Source organism: Fulmarus glacialis, unplaced genomic scaffold, assembly GCF_000690835.1.
Source record: "Fulmarus glacialis isolate BGI_N327 unplaced genomic scaffold, ASM69083v1 scaffold18980, whole genome shotgun sequence".
NCBI classification, from domain to species: Eukaryota; Metazoa; Chordata; class Aves; order Procellariiformes; family Procellariidae; genus Fulmarus; species Fulmarus glacialis.
The window spans coordinates 9,465-26,539 of record NW_009187329.1 but is presented as its reverse complement, the minus strand read 5'-3'; the positions used below and the strand labels follow the sequence as shown (position 1 = coordinate 26,539).

Below are 17,075 nucleotides of genomic sequence, written 5' to 3'. Positions count from 1 at the left end.
AAATATTATTACAATATTAATAACAGTATTAATAACACTAATAGTGTTATCTATGATCATCTAGACAATATTAATCACCATATTCTACAACTATGCCCCCTACCAGGTAAAGTCTAATGAAAAAAAAGAAGTCTCGTAAGAACCAGCATCCTACACAACATGCAAAGTAGTGTGAATGAAGCTAACAGGGGCTTGAGACTTAAATAAAGTTCTCTATTTTCAGTTGCACTTCAGGTCATTTTAGAGATATAATATTTTCTTTCTATTCCATTGCTATAGTTTTTTCTCCAAATTTTTTTTTGAGTGGCAATCTTTCATGAGTGTTCTTCCCAGAAGAGGTGGGCACTGCTTCCTATTTCACGTCATTTCATTACATTGTTTCTACATTTGGCTTTGAAAACAAACTCTATAGCACCCACATACACGCTTATTTCACTGACTTTCAGTCATGACAAAAACTTTAAAAAGGTTTTGAAAATTCCCTAGTAAAACACGCACTGCTAGCCCAGAACTTTTCCAGCAGCTTGGATGAGTCGCAGTGTTAGATTTATGATGTTATTTGTGACATTTTGAACTGCAATCAGGAAGCTTTTCAACTATTTCCATATTTATTATATAAAAAAAATTCTAGATTTGATAATCTTGTAGTGCTGCAAAGCAGTGCTAAAGAAATCTAGGCGTTAGATATGTTCTCACAGAGACTGCTGTACTGGATTTTGTTTCAAAAACAGGTAGGTCAGACAGTTATCAGATTTCTGGTGTAACGAAGTTTCAGAGTAAAAGAATATACAGAAATATTCTAGCCTTCTAAAATTTATTATTTTTCCACAATAAATAAGATTATTTTTGTCATATACCAGCACCTGCTTGTGGACTTGTTGAATAGCCTTGAAGTACCTCATCCCATTGAAAATCTAGTTTCCCTCTATGTTCCCAGGCTCCAATTCCTACCTCAACAAGCGAACTTCTCTTAGACATTGAATGTTTCTAAGTTTCTACCTTTCAGTCAGCTGCCAGGCTTGAGTGTCTCGACCAGTGTGAGAAAAACAGTCCCTTAGCAGCTATATTCACAAGAACAAGTTCACAGTCTTCAGTCCACAGATGTACAGAAGATTCTGACACGTGCTGCTGCTGGGTAGGGAAAAAGTATGCGATGCCCGTGCCTGAAATGTAAATCATTGCACCTCTCTAGCACTCAACAATTTTGCTGCTACTGTTTCAGTTAGCTAACAAATGAGTGGTTTATTTCTCAACACCTGCTGAGCAAGCCCATGTTAGACAAACCTCTGCAGAAAACAGAAAACCTCCCTGAATTAGACAGTTCTTTTGTTATTTGCTATGAGCCTCTAGGTCTACTAATCTGAGAAGAGCTCTGGAAGGAAAAGTAACCCATTTCTGATACAAATGAATACCACATTATTTCTCTTGCTGCTCTGGCTGCTGAATTACGGGGCAAATGAAGATCTCACCCTGTTTCTTCCCTGGGAGCAGAAGAGTAAACAGCAGCCAAGTGGTTACTGAGCTCTAAACCTGCCAGATAGGCCATGCAAGAACAATTAATGCATTGGAAAGCACCCTACAGATGAGAAGTAAACAGTGTTGTTCTTAATAAGAGGGACCCAAGCTCAACAAACTATCAGTTGTATTTTCATATTATTTAAGCTCCAGTGGCACTTCTCATGGTTTAAACAGAGTCTTAAAGTTAGCATTTTCCCTCTGTGGGTTTATCTACTTGATATGAAAGCAGCCGCCTGAGTTCCAGCAGAACTATTGTGTGATATGCACCCACTGACATAACCAGTCCCACAGGAGAAGGTGGGACTGCTCCCTCCACAGCCCATCGAGCATGTCACTGCAAACAGCATCAGCAATGCCTCCTAGGACATCTCTAAGGGAAACAGGAAAATGCTGGGGAAGTACTTCTATTTAAAGCTGTAGGAATGCTTATAGAAGATTAAAGAAACCAGGGTCTATAACAGAGACTGAAAATGTCAAGTCTGCTAAAAAATTATACTCCCTCACTCCAAAGCCCATCCCTGTTGTTAAGAAATGTTAGCTAAGGGATCCGTTTCTTTGAAAAAAGTTACCTTCCTTTTTTTTCCCCAAAGAGAAGTACTTTGACCACATAGAAACCAATGTGTGCAAGAGGTAAACTGGAAAGGCTCCCGTTTAAATACGTGATCAGCATCATGACTCAGTGGATGTAACATTGATTTGGTAAGATGTTAATACAGAAAGTAATAATTTTTTAGAAAAAAATAGGTCATTAAAAGAAAGGGATGCTCCTTTGTATCAGATTACATATCCACCTGCCCCTATGTCTAAAAAGTAGGAAAAGAAACTAGCAAAGTCACAGGAGTCACAGTCAAGAAAGGAGGTATGGTAATGCTGTGATGGTAACTTACAACAGCAACTACGTTCATCAAACTGATGAAGCTTCTCCTGTGCTATAGGAAGAAGCATTCAGAAAAGATGAATCTGTGATAAGGGGAATCTTTGGCTCCACAAACTTTTGTAACAATTTTTTGTTACAAATGCAACAAAATTTGTAACAAATTTATAACATTTTTTTGTTACAAATGGCAACAAAAGCAACCAGGTAAATGATCCTCTAGATGCGATCCCAAGAAACAGGGAGTATGAAGCTGAATGGCAACTTGGGTGAGAGTGACCGTGAAACAGAAAAAATTCAAGGACTGAGGGAAGGAAAAACATTTCAAGAAATGAGATGTCAGTACATTCAAAGTATTTGTAGGTAAGACCTGTTAGGAATTAACTCTACTGGAAATAAAGATTTAGACGAGTTACCAGTTCCTGACAATTAAGACTGAAACACGGAAACATATGAAGGTTGCATCTACATTAGCAATTAGTGTGTCACAATTATGGCAAATCAGTAAAGTGAAAGAGTTGGTACTGAAGAAGCATATCCATCCCACACTCACTCCTGGGGTTTTACTTTGGACTAGCTTTAAAAAACTCAAAGATAGTTGAGTGCTGAAGGAGTCTATGTAGGTACGCGATGAAATTTCTCTCGGGAATTACACAGCTCTAAGTGATCCTTCCTTGGCCAGGAACTTGAAGCTTCGTTTTCTATCATGATATAAATACTTCCATTTGGGGCGGCGACGAAAAATGGCTCACTGAAAACATCGATTTTTTTTCACGAGGATTTTCCAAAAGAAAAACTTTTTTATTGGAAGATTTTGACTGGCTCTAATCCTCACAAGATGATGGCTGTTAGTCTCTATCCTAAATGACACATTTGCACTCAGAAAACAAAAGATCATGAGGTTGAGAAAACGCAGACAGCGGCAGACACAACATGGCCTTACCACAGCAAAAGCAATTCCTTCTGTTGCTTGACTGCAAAACAGAGCACGGCCACTGCCCCGGGAAAACTGACAGTTACGGATCCCTTCAGTTGTTAACACAGGCAGTTTGTTTGTATTTTTACCACTTTGGTAAGTCAGCACATTGGGTGCAGGTGGGCAGGCTTTGGCAGCGGGGCTGCAGGGGCTCTGTGAGGAGGCCGGGGGCTGCCCTGGGCCGGTCACGACTGGTTCCAGCTGGCCCCAATGGACACCCCTGCAGGGCACCGCCAAGCCCCTCAGCCGAGTATGCGACGCCTCCATGAAAACATCCTTAAGAAAGGGCAGAAAAACGGCTGGTATGTGGCGGCAAAGAGAAAACAACAAACACAAAACAGAAGCAGCAGCGCAAACACCCAGGGCAGAGGAGGAGGCGGGGAGGAGGTGCTGCAGGCCCTGGAGCAGAGAGTCCCCTGCAGCCCACAGGAGAGGCCACGGTGGAGCAGGCGTCCACACTGCAGCCCTCCATGCAGGTGGGTATTTCCTGAAGGGTGTTTCCTGTGGAGAGCCCATGTTGCAACAGGAACAGCGTGAGGAGGAAGGAGCGGCAGAGAGAAGCTGTTACAGACTGACCGCAGCCCCCGTCCCCCACCCAGCCTCCCCCGCGCCGCTTGGTGGGGAGAGGAGCTGGGTGCGAAGGAGTGAAGTTGAACCTGTGAAAATTGGGATTGTGGGAGTGTGAAGGTTTTTATGTTTTTGTCTTTGCTTCCTACTGTCCAACTCAATTTTAATTGACAATAAATTAAATTACTTTTCCCGAAGTGGAGTCTGTTTTCCCTGTGAAAGTTAGTGGTACGTGATCTCCCTGTCTTCATCTTGACCCACAAGGTTTTCCATCCTGTTCTGTTGAGGAGGGGGAGTGTGACAGCGGCTTGGTGGGCCAAGGTTAACCTACCACCGTCACTTAGTACTGCTTATCGGTTATAAAACAAAGTTCAATTAATTTTTCTTGGTATTGAGTTTCTTTGACGCTCCCTTTAGAATTAAACATAGTATTTCATAAAAACACAATGACCCACCCTTTTGCTATAATTTCCCATCTTTAGTTAAGTGGAAACCTAATCTTGGAGACACTTGCTTAGTACAGGAATGATTATGTTATGTGTATCATGCTGGACCAGGCTCTCTCACTGCGAATGAGCCACCTTTTAGGGCAAACTCTCATTCAAGATTCATTCAAGGGAACTGTGTAGTAACACCAGTGGCAAACAGCAATACAGAAAAAAGCACTCACAGAAATTTTCCATTGTTTCTTGACCCGATGAGGATACGGTGTTCTGACTCTTCCCGAGAGATCCTTCCGTGGAACCACGGCATCTTCTCATGGGCTGTAGTGGCAATCAACTTCTCCAGCTGAGGCTTTTGACTAATGATAGCTTGTTCAAGAGCATGCCCCTAGAGAGAGGTAAAAACACAGCGGGACAGTCAAACTGTCTTCTGAAAGAAAAACATGACAGGTAGACTTCCAGTATTGGATTGCTTTTGGGACATCCAAAATCTGCATATACTTGTTGTATGTGAAGAAAAGATCTGGTTGCTATAAAGATATTAAAACAGAAACTTAACGTATGGTAATCTAAACATCACACAGCTGGGATTTTTCCTTTATCTCTGAAAAACAGAAGGAAAAATAACCAGTAAATTAAGCCCTTAATATATCAGTATTTCAACTGAAAATTGTATTTTTATACTAATGAGACATAGCTAAATATACTTAGTGTCACTCTGAGATGTCATAACATACCTCCATGTTACACACCCTATGGCAGTTTACTGAAATAAATTGAACAAACTTTGCCTTTGCATTGTTGCAGCATGTCTATGTTGAAGACATCAATGCAAATTTCCCAAAAGCAGACAGGAGAGTCTCAATTTTAGAGTGAACTATGTTAATATTTTAGGTATAGCCTAGACGCTTCTAAACCCATCTACAACCTATCACTTCTAAATTTGGCCCAGAATCTTGAGGGCAAAACCCCCTAGTTTTATCAGTTTTCAACTTGAGTTCATCAACTTCCTACTAGATTGGGCTCACACTCATCAGAAAAAACTGTAAGCCTCAGCACTTGTAGTAAATGTAGTATAAGTTTCAGGCTTTTCCAGTTTGGGCATTGCTTCACATATTTTACAGAGCAGAACACATAGGATTACTTGCTAGTACCAAAAGAGATTAAAAACCTAGTATAACGCCATGAGTTCATAATGGTAACTCATGGCGTCCCAAGGTGAAATAATATTCCTGTTGCAGCCTTCTACACTAGTGCTTCCATGTTAAGACTGGCTTCTTCACAGTCGTTTTAAGGAAAAAATCTAGCCTGTCTTCCTCAGCATGGAACGTTCCTGCTTGGCACATGCAGTACTGAAGATGTATAGGCAGTGCTCTGCAGTCAAGAAACCAAGTTCTGTTTTGGACATAATCTAAATACGCATCACAGGAACAAGGCCAGCTAAGAGGGGAAGATGTAAAACAAGTAACCATGTTGCCATGCCTGCCTGCACATCAATCCATAAAACTTCAGAATCAAAAGCAATCAAACAAACCAGGTCTGTATCTTGTGCACTACATCTATTAATTTTTGGCATCAGATTTCCACAAGTTGGTGCAGTGGTAGATAAGGCTACACTAGCCCAAGACACCATAAAAGTCCCAAGTTTTGTAAAATTTCAGGAAAACTAGACTTATGGCCAAGTTACTGTATGTATTGGGGGGAAAAAAACCCCACTGTTCAAAACTCAAACAGCTATGATTCCATTATGAAAAAATACTACATAGCGGCAGCAATAACTGGAAACAAACACTGCAACCTCTTTTTCTCCTAACTCAGAGATCACTTTATGGCAAAATCAGCCTGTGTTTACCTGCAAGTTCCAAGTTTGTTTGACATACTCTCTGATGAGGTTCTCTTTTAAATCTTCAAAGGGTCCTGTTTTGGGTTCAATGCCTGGTGGTCGGTTGAAAGGTTTTCTCAGTAAACAGATAAGGCCATCTGCTTCCTCTGAGTTTCAGCAGGACTGGCATGCGACTTGCCTCCTGCAATAGCATATGAGCCACTCAGCTCCCTCTCAATTGTATAATGATGAACCTTCCTTCCATGGGCCAAGGATAAGGCAAAGCCCCCCAGGTAATTCCGGCTTTGGCGGAGCAAGTATAGTCCATCGCTCACTCCTCCTTGCATCAGATACTCCTCAGCTTCTTCACGTGTAATATTGCCAAAGAAGTATGGCAAATGGTTAGCAGGGTTCACCGTGTTGGAAGCCATGTTTTTCCTTTTCCAAGTAGCAAACTTAGTATTCTATATCTGAAAAACAAAGTCAGAGACATGAGTATCAGTTGAAAAAAAGAGCATAAACCAGTAACATGGCAGTTCACGTGTGGTACGTTGGTAATACATTTTTTAAAAGATGTTAGGACGAAGATCACGTTTTTGTTTTTATCGTGGTAGAAACTGTCTTTCTAAATCCCAACAGAAAGTTTTTCCCTGTTACATAGTAATATAAAATTTCCTACAACTGCACAAGTTTCCTTTAACTCTTCCCCTCTCTGGTCCTTTGCCTAGCCATATAGAGGTTCTGACATTTTCACTTGCCTGAATGCCTCTATCCAGCCTTTTGTATTGGCCTTAAGGTGTTTCCCAATAAAAGGAAATAACTAGGTAAGAAAGATCCAGTGAGAAGAGTTTTTCATTCCAGTTTTGTGCCATTATAATTTTGCTTGTAAGAGTAGCTTATGCCAGTATGTGGGCTGAGTATGGACAAAAGTCTTATATTAAAATAGTTAACATTCCTCTCCACAGAGATTTACCAACGGTTTTTTAATGGTGTAAAAAAAAAAAAAGTGATAGTGTCTCTTTGAACAGTTTTCATTTCAAACAGCTTATATTGAAATAATACGAAGGCCCACTACCAACAAAAACACAGAAGAGAATCAAATTCAGCGTTCTGAAGAATAATAGTGCATATAATATAAATGGCTTCAATTCTTTTATGCTTAATTTAACAATAAAAATAATCTCATATGTATTTAATATATATTTTATACATATATGAGATGATATTATATATATTAATATATGATATATTTAAAAAAAATACGCACAAGGACTCTATAGAACTCTAGCTACAAGAATACTGTTCTTCTTGTGTCCTGTCTTCCCTGAGTTATTCCAGCCTCTAACCTACATTGTCAGCAGAGAAATTTATTTTCATTAAACCCCATGGCAGATTTACACTGCCTGGACAGCTAAGTATTGCGCTGGAATTACTTTTGTCTCTTCAAATTACTGAAGAGGAGACATCAGAATGCAAAAGTTTAATTTGGTTTATTATTCATATTAATGACATTTAAATGACTATCTAATGGATACTGGGAAGAATACCCCAGCTAACTGCTGATAACATTTAAGTGGATAAGAGGTGCATATATTGACACCAATGAGACCTGTATTCTTGCAAAAGTATTTGCAAGCTCTTTTTTGTCCGATGAAGTGGTCCACAACTACAATTACTTCTGTAATTGCAAGTTCACCAGTCGAGTCATTAACTGTTTCCTGCAACATTATGAGTTTTTCATCTACTTTCTCCTCCAAATACTTCCCCAATCCAATCACTGTTTGATCAGGACTGGCCACAGACTGTTATATCTACAGTTTATGGGGCATAAGAAGGAAGGAATCCCATTTAGGAACAGTTCAACATCTTCTTTTGGTCTAGAAAGAAAAGAAAAATCCCACTAAGTATTATTGCCTGCACATCTCTAAAATGACTTCATCATCTGAAAAATTACTTTCAGAGAACACATGAAATGCTGAATAAAACTAGCAGTATGTGCTTATGTTTGTATTATTTGTGTGTATTAGATTAAACTTTTCCTTAGGAAATATCTCACAACTTCATCGCCAACATTTTTATTTCCTTGTCTAAGTTCAGTTGTGATAACTTGATATTGAAATACTCTCAAAGTATACAAAAGAGGTGAGAGCCTCTGTTATCTGTAGTGTATTACGCAGATTTTAGGCTAACTAGGCAACACTACAAGTATATCAAAGGAAAAACACTGTTGTTTCTTTGTATTTACAAGATCACTAAAAATCTTGTATCCTTTTTTCCCAATGTATATATACTAAGTAAAATGTATATATACTGAATGTGAAACCCATGAACATTAACCTACAAAATACTGTTATCTGTGTTTAATTCAGGTTACTGCAGCTCTCTTTTCCCACCTTCCATTACCTTGGCTAGAAGTAGACAAAAGGATCAAAAGTTCAGTTCCTGTTGGTATTGTTGTGCAGGATACAGCAGTAAAAACAATGTGCCCTTCACAGTTAAATGAAAGGCACGATTTTAGGGAAGCCATGCAGCAGTTTGTGGAATCAGCACTAAATAATTCAGGATGTATGTGAATAGACCTCTCAGCTTGCAGCTGGCCAAAGTGTGCAACTGAGTTACATGAGCACAGGTGGAGAGGACTTTATGGAAGACCATGTGAGGGGTCCATAGTGCAAAGCTGCAATTGAGGTGAGGAATGGGCATCTTAACGTAGGGTCTTTTGGCATACGGTGCTTCAGGCTGACACCTTCCCTAGCAGCTCTGCAGCAGGCAGAGCTGTGGTGTGCCTACTGCTTAGTTCAGATATGTCCCATCAGTGGACCATAGCTGATCTGCCATCTCTTGCGCTTGGGTCAAGAAACAATTGAGAAATACCTGTGCTGCTCTATGAATATGTGAAGGAGTGGGGGGGAGGGGAGGAACACACAAGTCAAATGAACAAGGCTCATACAGTATAGAAAACTAGACAGGACACAGTTAGGACAAACTACATGTTGTGCAGATCTTCTGGTCTTCTCCCACTTTCCCAAAGAAGGTAGACATCAAAGTTGCAGAGCTACTGCAGCCCTACAAAATAGAGCTGTGTGCAGCATGTTATTTATTACTCTTGTCGCTTGCAACCAAAGGTTACTGGTTTAAGATCACATACTAAGCTCAAGTTAATCTTTCTGGCATTTTTGTTGACAAAATTTCCCTCTAGTTTCCCATTCAAATGCCTCAGTTTGAGAATTCATGTTCTTAGCCCAAATGATTTACTAATACATCTTTTGTTTATTAATTGCAAATGAAAGCTGTAACTGAAGAGACAGAAGGCGGCTGTCCTCAGTCACCACCAAACATTGTTTCTGCATAAAGTACTACGCAAAATGACAATTTCGACTGTACCAGATGAAGACAAAGACAGCTTTCCTTAAACAGAATGCATTACTTCAGTAACATAATGCAGGGCCAGAGGATTGTAATCAATAGTACAAGGTCCAGTTGAAGGCCAGTTAATAGCGTTGTAACCCAGGGCCAGTACCGGGGCCAATACTGTTTAAGATCTTCATTAAGGAGGTGGACAATGGGGAGAGTGCAGCCTCAGCAAGTTCAGATAATATAAAACAGGGAGTAGTGGCTGAAACACCATAGGGTCGTGATGCCATTCAAAGGGAGCTGGAAAGGCTGAAGAATTGGGCTGTGAGGAATTTAATGAAGTTCAACAAGGGGAAACATCCCGTGGAGCAGGCTTTCCCCCTTTGGGGCATCTGCCTTCCTGGCTGGGCGGCCATCAAGGGGCAGTCCCTGACACCCCTGTAATGTCGCTAGGAACGGCTGTGACAGCCCTGACCTCGCTGCTTTTCAGCAGCCACAGCCTCTGTGCCTGCGCATTTTCTCCAGGGCTCCTGTGGGTGCACACGAAAGGCATGCAGGCTCCATCAGGACCTTCGGCTTGCTCTACCAGCTTTGGCATGGGAGAGAGCAGCAGGTCTGGGCGCTGTGCAAAGGCAGCCTCTTCCAGTGCTCCTCTCTCCTCTGCCCGGCTGCGCGGTGCTCCAGGGCCTGTCAGCACCTGTCCCAGGATCGTGGGTGCGACGAGAGTGCCAGGGACATCGGCAGCAGTGAAGACCCCCAGCAAGTTCCTCTGTCTTCCCTGACTGCCTCCTGCAGGTACCCTGCGCAAAGCTGGTGGTGTCTGGGGGAGAGCGCCGGGACTCGAGGTCTTGGCTGTACCAGCTTTTCCCGCAGGGCCCCCTGACAGCTTGCCAGAGGCCACCCCAGGTGTCTCGCCCGACTCAGCTTGAGCACTGGGGAGGTGTGGAGGAGATCGGGGCTTCCCCTCCTGCCTACAGCTCTCTGTCCCTCCCTGCAGCCCTCCTCCAAGGGGGTGCAGAGACAGGGGCACATCCCAGCCCGGCCCCACATCTCTCTGCCCAGGGTACGGCTGCTGCTTTCCAGCCCACAACAAGAGCCCTCGGGAGGCCCTTGCCTCCCCTCTTCTACAGCCTTCTGGGGCTTCCTTGGCTTTTCTACCCCTAGCACCAGGCAAGCTCCTGCACTGTGCATGTCTCTCTTAGCAGGACGTGGTGTCAGGCGGTGAGGAACCCATGGGGGAGAGCGGCTCTGCTGTGAGGGGACGGTGGCATGAGCCAGCCGCCCCAGGCAGGGCCGGAGTCAGTCTCTTCCTAAGTGCGATAGGACGAGAGCAAACGGCCTCAAGTTGTGCCAGGGGAGGCTTAGATTGAATACCAGGAAAAACTTCTTCACCGAAAGGGTTATCAAACACTGGAACAGGCTGCCCAGGGAAGAGGTTGAGTTCCCATCCTTGGAGGTATTTAAAAGACGTGTGGACGTGACACTTAGGGACATGGTTTCATGGTGGACTTGGTGGTGTTAGGTTTACAGGTGAACTGAATGATCTTAAGGGTCTTTTCCAACCTAAATGTTTCTATGATTCTATTAATCTGAAAGTCATTACAAATATGGAGGCTTCGAATGCTCTAGTTTCTGTTTCCTTTATTTCTGCTTACTTGTTTCCCTCAGACACCCCCATGTCACCATGTCATTCTTTTTTACTCCATTCTCACCACAGATACTGCTGGTTAGGAGATGAACATGTATCATCCCACCTCTGGCAAAGTGCTCCCTGAAGGCAGGCTCCAAGTCTTCAATCTCACTTTCAGGAAGGGTTGAAGAAAACAGATTTGCTGCTAGGTTTGCAGTAAGGAAAGAGCTTAATTCATGTTCCACCATAATTAAAACAGAAGAACAATTGCTATAATTTCTATTCTATGTGAATCTTCGTGGTCCTCAACAGCAGAGGCAGCTGGGACACAGAGGGCATAGCTGCCAAATGTTAATCCTGAGACTGCAGGAGGTTTCCCTTGGCATATTGGTACGGAGGTTAGCCTGGACACAGACACATTGGATGCATGGATGGATGAATGATCCACACCGGCTATTCACCAACACTGTACAGCTAATTTGGAGAAAAGGCCAAGACCCCATTCAATTCTCATGCCAGTACCTGTTCAAAACACCTCAGTAATGTTGTAGTGAACAAAATTCAAACAGAAAAATGCCACCACACTCTTTATCTATGGTAATTTATTTTCATGCAAGTATTTCATGGAAGTTCCTTTTCTCCATACCTTTTGTTTCAGACTTAAAAAAATGTTAGGACCTTCATATCTAAAAAGGATAAAGAACTCTAGAATGAAATTAAGAGCTAACAAAATAAAAGTGGTGTAAGGGGTGGGGTGGGAGGGGAAACTTGTATTCCCTGGCTACAAAAGATCCCGATGCAATGGCTACTGAAATTAAAATTTACTTTGACTTTGACGTGTTTCAGATAAGACTACTCCTCAGAGTATTGTTTAGTCTCAGATGAGACTCTCTTAGTGTTTATTATACAGTCTTCAGGATGAGTTGCCCAGACACAAGTTCTCTTTGGTGGCCTGCCTTTTGTGTAAACTGTAAAACCAAATTTTTCCACTGCTGACTTCTCAGCATGTTTATGAGTATTAAAATAAATGTTGAAAAAAATCATATATATTCATTAAAAAGTCATACACAAAACAGAAGTGATAGGTATGCACAGCAATAGGACCAACAGCCTCTGAGTAAAATCTCTGTTCTTTCTAAAAGACGTTCCAAACCACTCTCCAAAGGAGGAGCATGTACAGGCGTACCAAGTTAAACTGAACTACTCATCAGATACAGGAAGCAGAGAAGGTGGTACACCAGGACATTGGGGTTTAAATGTTGACCTGGAAATCTACTAAATGCTGAAAAAACTAGACAGACCCATTTTTTAGAAGCAGACACTGTCTAGAAGCTTGCAATAAAAGAAAAAATATTTTTATTTTCAATCCTCTTGTCCTTTTCATCTTTAGCTCCAACTAATGAACAGCATGCAAAGCTCTCCTTGAAACAGCAAACTGCTATGTGAAAAGGCCTAGTTTCCTATGAATTCATGCACTACAGCATTCAAGCAATAAGCCAGGCTCCTCCTATTAGACTCACACTTTCTCCATCTTCCAAAATTCTCACAAGCACCAACTCAAGCACCCTCAGCTTCCTCCTCATCCATTAACTACTGGATAGCAGGGAAACACATGCTGCAGCTATGCATTTACTGTTTGCAGGCTTAGAAAAATGGGCACATGGTGACCTCATGCTTTCATGCAATGAGGTACTGTGTTGGCTTGTTCTCCTCTAGGCACATTTATTTATCCCCATAAATGATTGATCAGACTATCCATGAGACCTCTCCTCTGAGAAATTAGGCCAAAAGTAAATAGCTATCAGGGACAGCCTGACAGGTTGGTGATTGCATGAGCCAGTTTCTTTAGAAAACCAGGCAAAAACAGTTGAAATCTGATCTAGCAGTTCACAGCAAATTCAGAATTCTCTCAAGTACAAGAAATACCACAAAAGCCAAAACAGACTCAGGCCCCAGCAGGACAATGGCACAGATGGGCAGATAAAAACATTTTGAAGAGACGGTAGATACGGTGGAGTCCTGAGTGGTAAAAAGTAGGTGTCTGTGATAGGTCTGTATTTAGACATCTTGGATTCCTTATTCACACTATGACCTCTGTTAGCAGCAGTCACAGGCAATACAATCCACAATGTCTGGTTTGTGAAGAGACTTTATTCCAGCACAGATAGTGACTTAGCTGCAGCAACTTGCATAGTTGCAGGACCAAATAGCCTATGATATCCCAGAATTGCCCAGAACGTTTGTTCAAAAAGTCATCGCTCTTTGGTAAACTTCAGTCACAACAGAACATTAAAATACATCTGCTCTTAAAGGTGCTGGATGCTCTGAGCTAAGGGCATCATAAAGACTTCTTATAATACTGAGATGAAGACTGTGGGCAATAATGCACTTTTGGCACAAAAGACCCCTCTATAAGGAGATTAAAGTTTCCTGAAGGAAGCTTTCACCAACACATTGAATGAAAGAGCAGTAAAAAGAGCTGCTCCAGCTGCAAGATTGGTTTTCTTTGACTTTGCTTATCATACCTACAAAATGATCTCCCAAAAGACAACTACAAACAAATATAAATACAGTCACCCCAGCTCACAGAAGCCTATCAACATGTTCTACGTGTTCTTTCCCGAGTATTACCACTGCTCACAAAAAGGCAAGGCTACAGCCCATCAGTAACCTCCTAAATAAAAATACATGCCATTTTATGTCATATATAAAATTACCATATGCTACTCTTGTAAAATATCAACTAAAAGTTTGTGATTAAATTATGAAAAATATCAAGGCAGTATTTTGGGAGGAATACTAGAAACTTCCACTGCCAATGCTCAATATTGGTCTACTCTAGCTGGGTAAGCACTGCATGGTTCATCTGCTGACTGTTCTAACTCTGCTAGTTCAACTTAAAATTTTACCTGGAATGGGACAAATTCAATAGTCTGAAAATTTGCTTCTACAGAAATCTGCATTTCACAGATCAGTCAGAACAACTCTCACGTCTGATTTTATTTTCTCATAATCCTATGAGTTTTTAGTCAAGATGTTCACTAACGGTCAAGGGAAAAAAAATGTATTTTCCTCACTTTTTTAAAAGGATGTTTCTACATTACACCTAATGCCTTCCTGTGATGGATACATTTAAAAATGTTGCTCCTTTTCACCAGTTTATAGTTCCTAAAACAGAGAGGGGAAAAAAATCCACTGATTGCAATTTAGATGAAATGGCAGCGGCAGTGATGAGGGACTCTCTCTTAATTCTTCAGAACGTAAAATGGAGAAGTTAAAAGCTCAAATAAATAAGAAGGCCTGATATAAAGAGTTTATAAAATACGGAGAACATTTCTCAATTATCGCTGAAAGAACAGCAGCAGGATCCTTATGATCTCTTAGATTTCACAATCGATTTATTTATAACTGTTTCAGACAACAAAGGCCAGATTTACTTTTGCAAAACAGGCTAATGTTGATGGATTTCAGGCAAGGTTTCTCCACCATGTCTCATACATGAAGAATTTTCAGTGTGTAGCAACATTAGGAAATATTTGGACTGATATAGTGTCCCATGGACATGCAAGGAGCCAAATATACACACAAAACATTAGATAATAGTTAAAAACTTCTTATGTATTTTGGAAGAATTTCTGAGTTTGAGGTGGCTGTTCTCTTTGGTTGGACTTTCAAAATCTTGCCTTCCTTTTGAGAGTTTAATACCATTCTAGCATCAGTAATAGAATAGAAGAACATTTATTTGGATTCACGCTTTTCTCCTCCTCTAATTTTCTCCAGGGGACAAATAATGCTGAGCTTGTCAAGTCAGCACAGTTACAAATGTGAGGCTGTAAGATGGAGATTAAGTCCCCAAAGGGCTAAATGTAAGGCTTTACCCTTCAGAGGGCTGAAGGAAGTGCGGCTGGTTACCTGAGAGATGCAATTGAGCGTAACAGTAAAAGAGGGTCTGAAGTGCAACTCTTGCCATAGACATTAAATTTGACTTTTAAGGAAGCTACAAATGCAAGCAAATATCATGGTTATCTTACCACGAAAGAAAAAAAATATTATGTAAATACATAGGAAAATTAGGTACCCACTTCCCCTCAGGTAGCTTCCTCATCAATGTTGGGTACTCTAGACATAACACAAGAGTTTAGTATCTCACACATTTCATGCATGCAGGGAAGAGGAACGCTCTTACAAAACACAGGAGCAAAACTCAGGAAAACTCAGCTGGAAAGCATTAGAAAGAATCTGTGCTGACCATACTGCTACCCTTAGCTTGCTTCTCTTTCATTTCTTATATTCAGACAAGGATAAAGGTAGAATAATTGTTTTATTGAAAGGTTTGCATAGCAGCGAGCATAGTGTTACTTAAGTACTGATCTCCACTCTAACATAAAAAGTTATTAATAGGAGTATGAATCTTTATACAAAGACCAAACAGGAATGTGGTAGGAAACAGTTGATTGATTAGTTTACGCATCCAACTATTTAATGAGCAAAGGACTGAAGTGTGACAAAAGATCAAAAGCCATGTAGTGGTGAAACAGTGTTCCAAATAAGCTCTTTATTTGAACAGAGTTATTTTTCTCCCTTCTCTTGTTTTTCAAAGTAGTATTCTGTGAGCAATGTAAGAAAGTAAAGAAGTAAAGTTCAGAGCAAGTAACTTTTGCATGCAGAAGACATAAGAAACGCTCACTAGACAGTGCAGAATGATGAAAATACGCTGACTAAAACAATTGTTCTAGCACAGGGTGGTATTTTAAGCACCCAACTTGTAACTTTAACAGTTCTCTGGTCATTCACGAAAAGAAAAAAAAATATTAGAACAACGTGAATATGCATTTTTTCCTAATATTCTTGTTTAATTAGGATTCTTGGAATCAAGACGTGTGCCTCTGTGAACAGCACTACAATTTTTCATTCTAAGATTCTTTTCTACATTTCCACCTTATGTAACACACCTAAAAGCTGAAAGAAATTAAGCATGCATAGAATTAGAAATATACATTTGATGGTGACTTCATGTAGTATATTAAATATTTTGGTACTCTTAGGGTTTAGTATAATCTTAACGGTATACTCCAAACTGATGTAAATTCTGACATAATTACCATCAAGGTATTATAAATCCATTGTTATTGCCTTACATTTAAAGCAGATCTTTACATTTTTATCATACTTTAACAAAGAAAATGGATTTAAACAATTGTTCTGTTCTCATATCTTCACCTTTAAAATCACCTTCCAGTCTGTCTAGGCAGCGAAGTGGTGGTCTTAATGTGATTCATCAGATTGCCTTTAAATGTCTTCCTTACCTTCCTGCATAAACATGAAGATTTAATTTCTACCCAGACCTTCGGAAAGGAATTTTTATGAGAAAATTATGCAGAAACAAAGGAAGAACACAATAAATGTTTAAAAGTAAGTCGTTAGGGAACGAAATGAAGCAGAATACCATTTTCACAAATCATTCAAACAAACTAGAGTTTGATCGAGACACTAGGGTGAACTTTCTGACATACTGAAAAAAATCTGAAATCTTACTTAATTCAACTGGTAACGCTGATCACTTTTACAACTTTTGTAGACAGTGACATCTCCAAACAATGTCCCATTCATCATACTGGAAGAGATGTGTGTAGTACTGTCTCAAAGGGAAAAGTGACATACATGGGATCGCCAGCATGTTTCTTCCAGAATGCTGATGTTCCTCAGGGAAGTGCGCTGGCTGTGTGCTGATGCCTACGGCCATCTGCCTCAGCCTCCAGCCACTGCTTCTCTAACAAGCGTACAGTCCACAGCAGCCTTTCCATCACTCATGCTTGGGCCTCCTTCTCTGTGTGTTTTCTCCAACTTCTCCATGAGAAGTTTTCCTCATGCAATCAAATGCCTCTCTCTGA

General features: G+C 40.7%; 1 protein-coding gene across 1 annotated transcript; it reads right to left on the bottom strand.

Annotated features, from left to right (window-relative positions):
• Positions 1 to 3,457: 3,457 nt before the first annotated feature.
• On the bottom strand, positions 3,458 to 6,631 carry LOC104074645 (tyrosine-protein kinase SYK-like; the record flags this gene model as incomplete). Its single annotated transcript, XM_009574831.1, is given in 5 exon segments — positions 3,458 to 3,644; positions 3,796 to 4,024; positions 4,606 to 4,766; positions 6,231 to 6,373; positions 6,376 to 6,631. Coding segments are annotated over 5 exon segments (976 nt in total), but the record flags the coding sequence as incomplete, so codon positions are not given.
• Between the last annotated feature and the right edge of the window lie 10,444 nt (positions 6,632 to 17,075).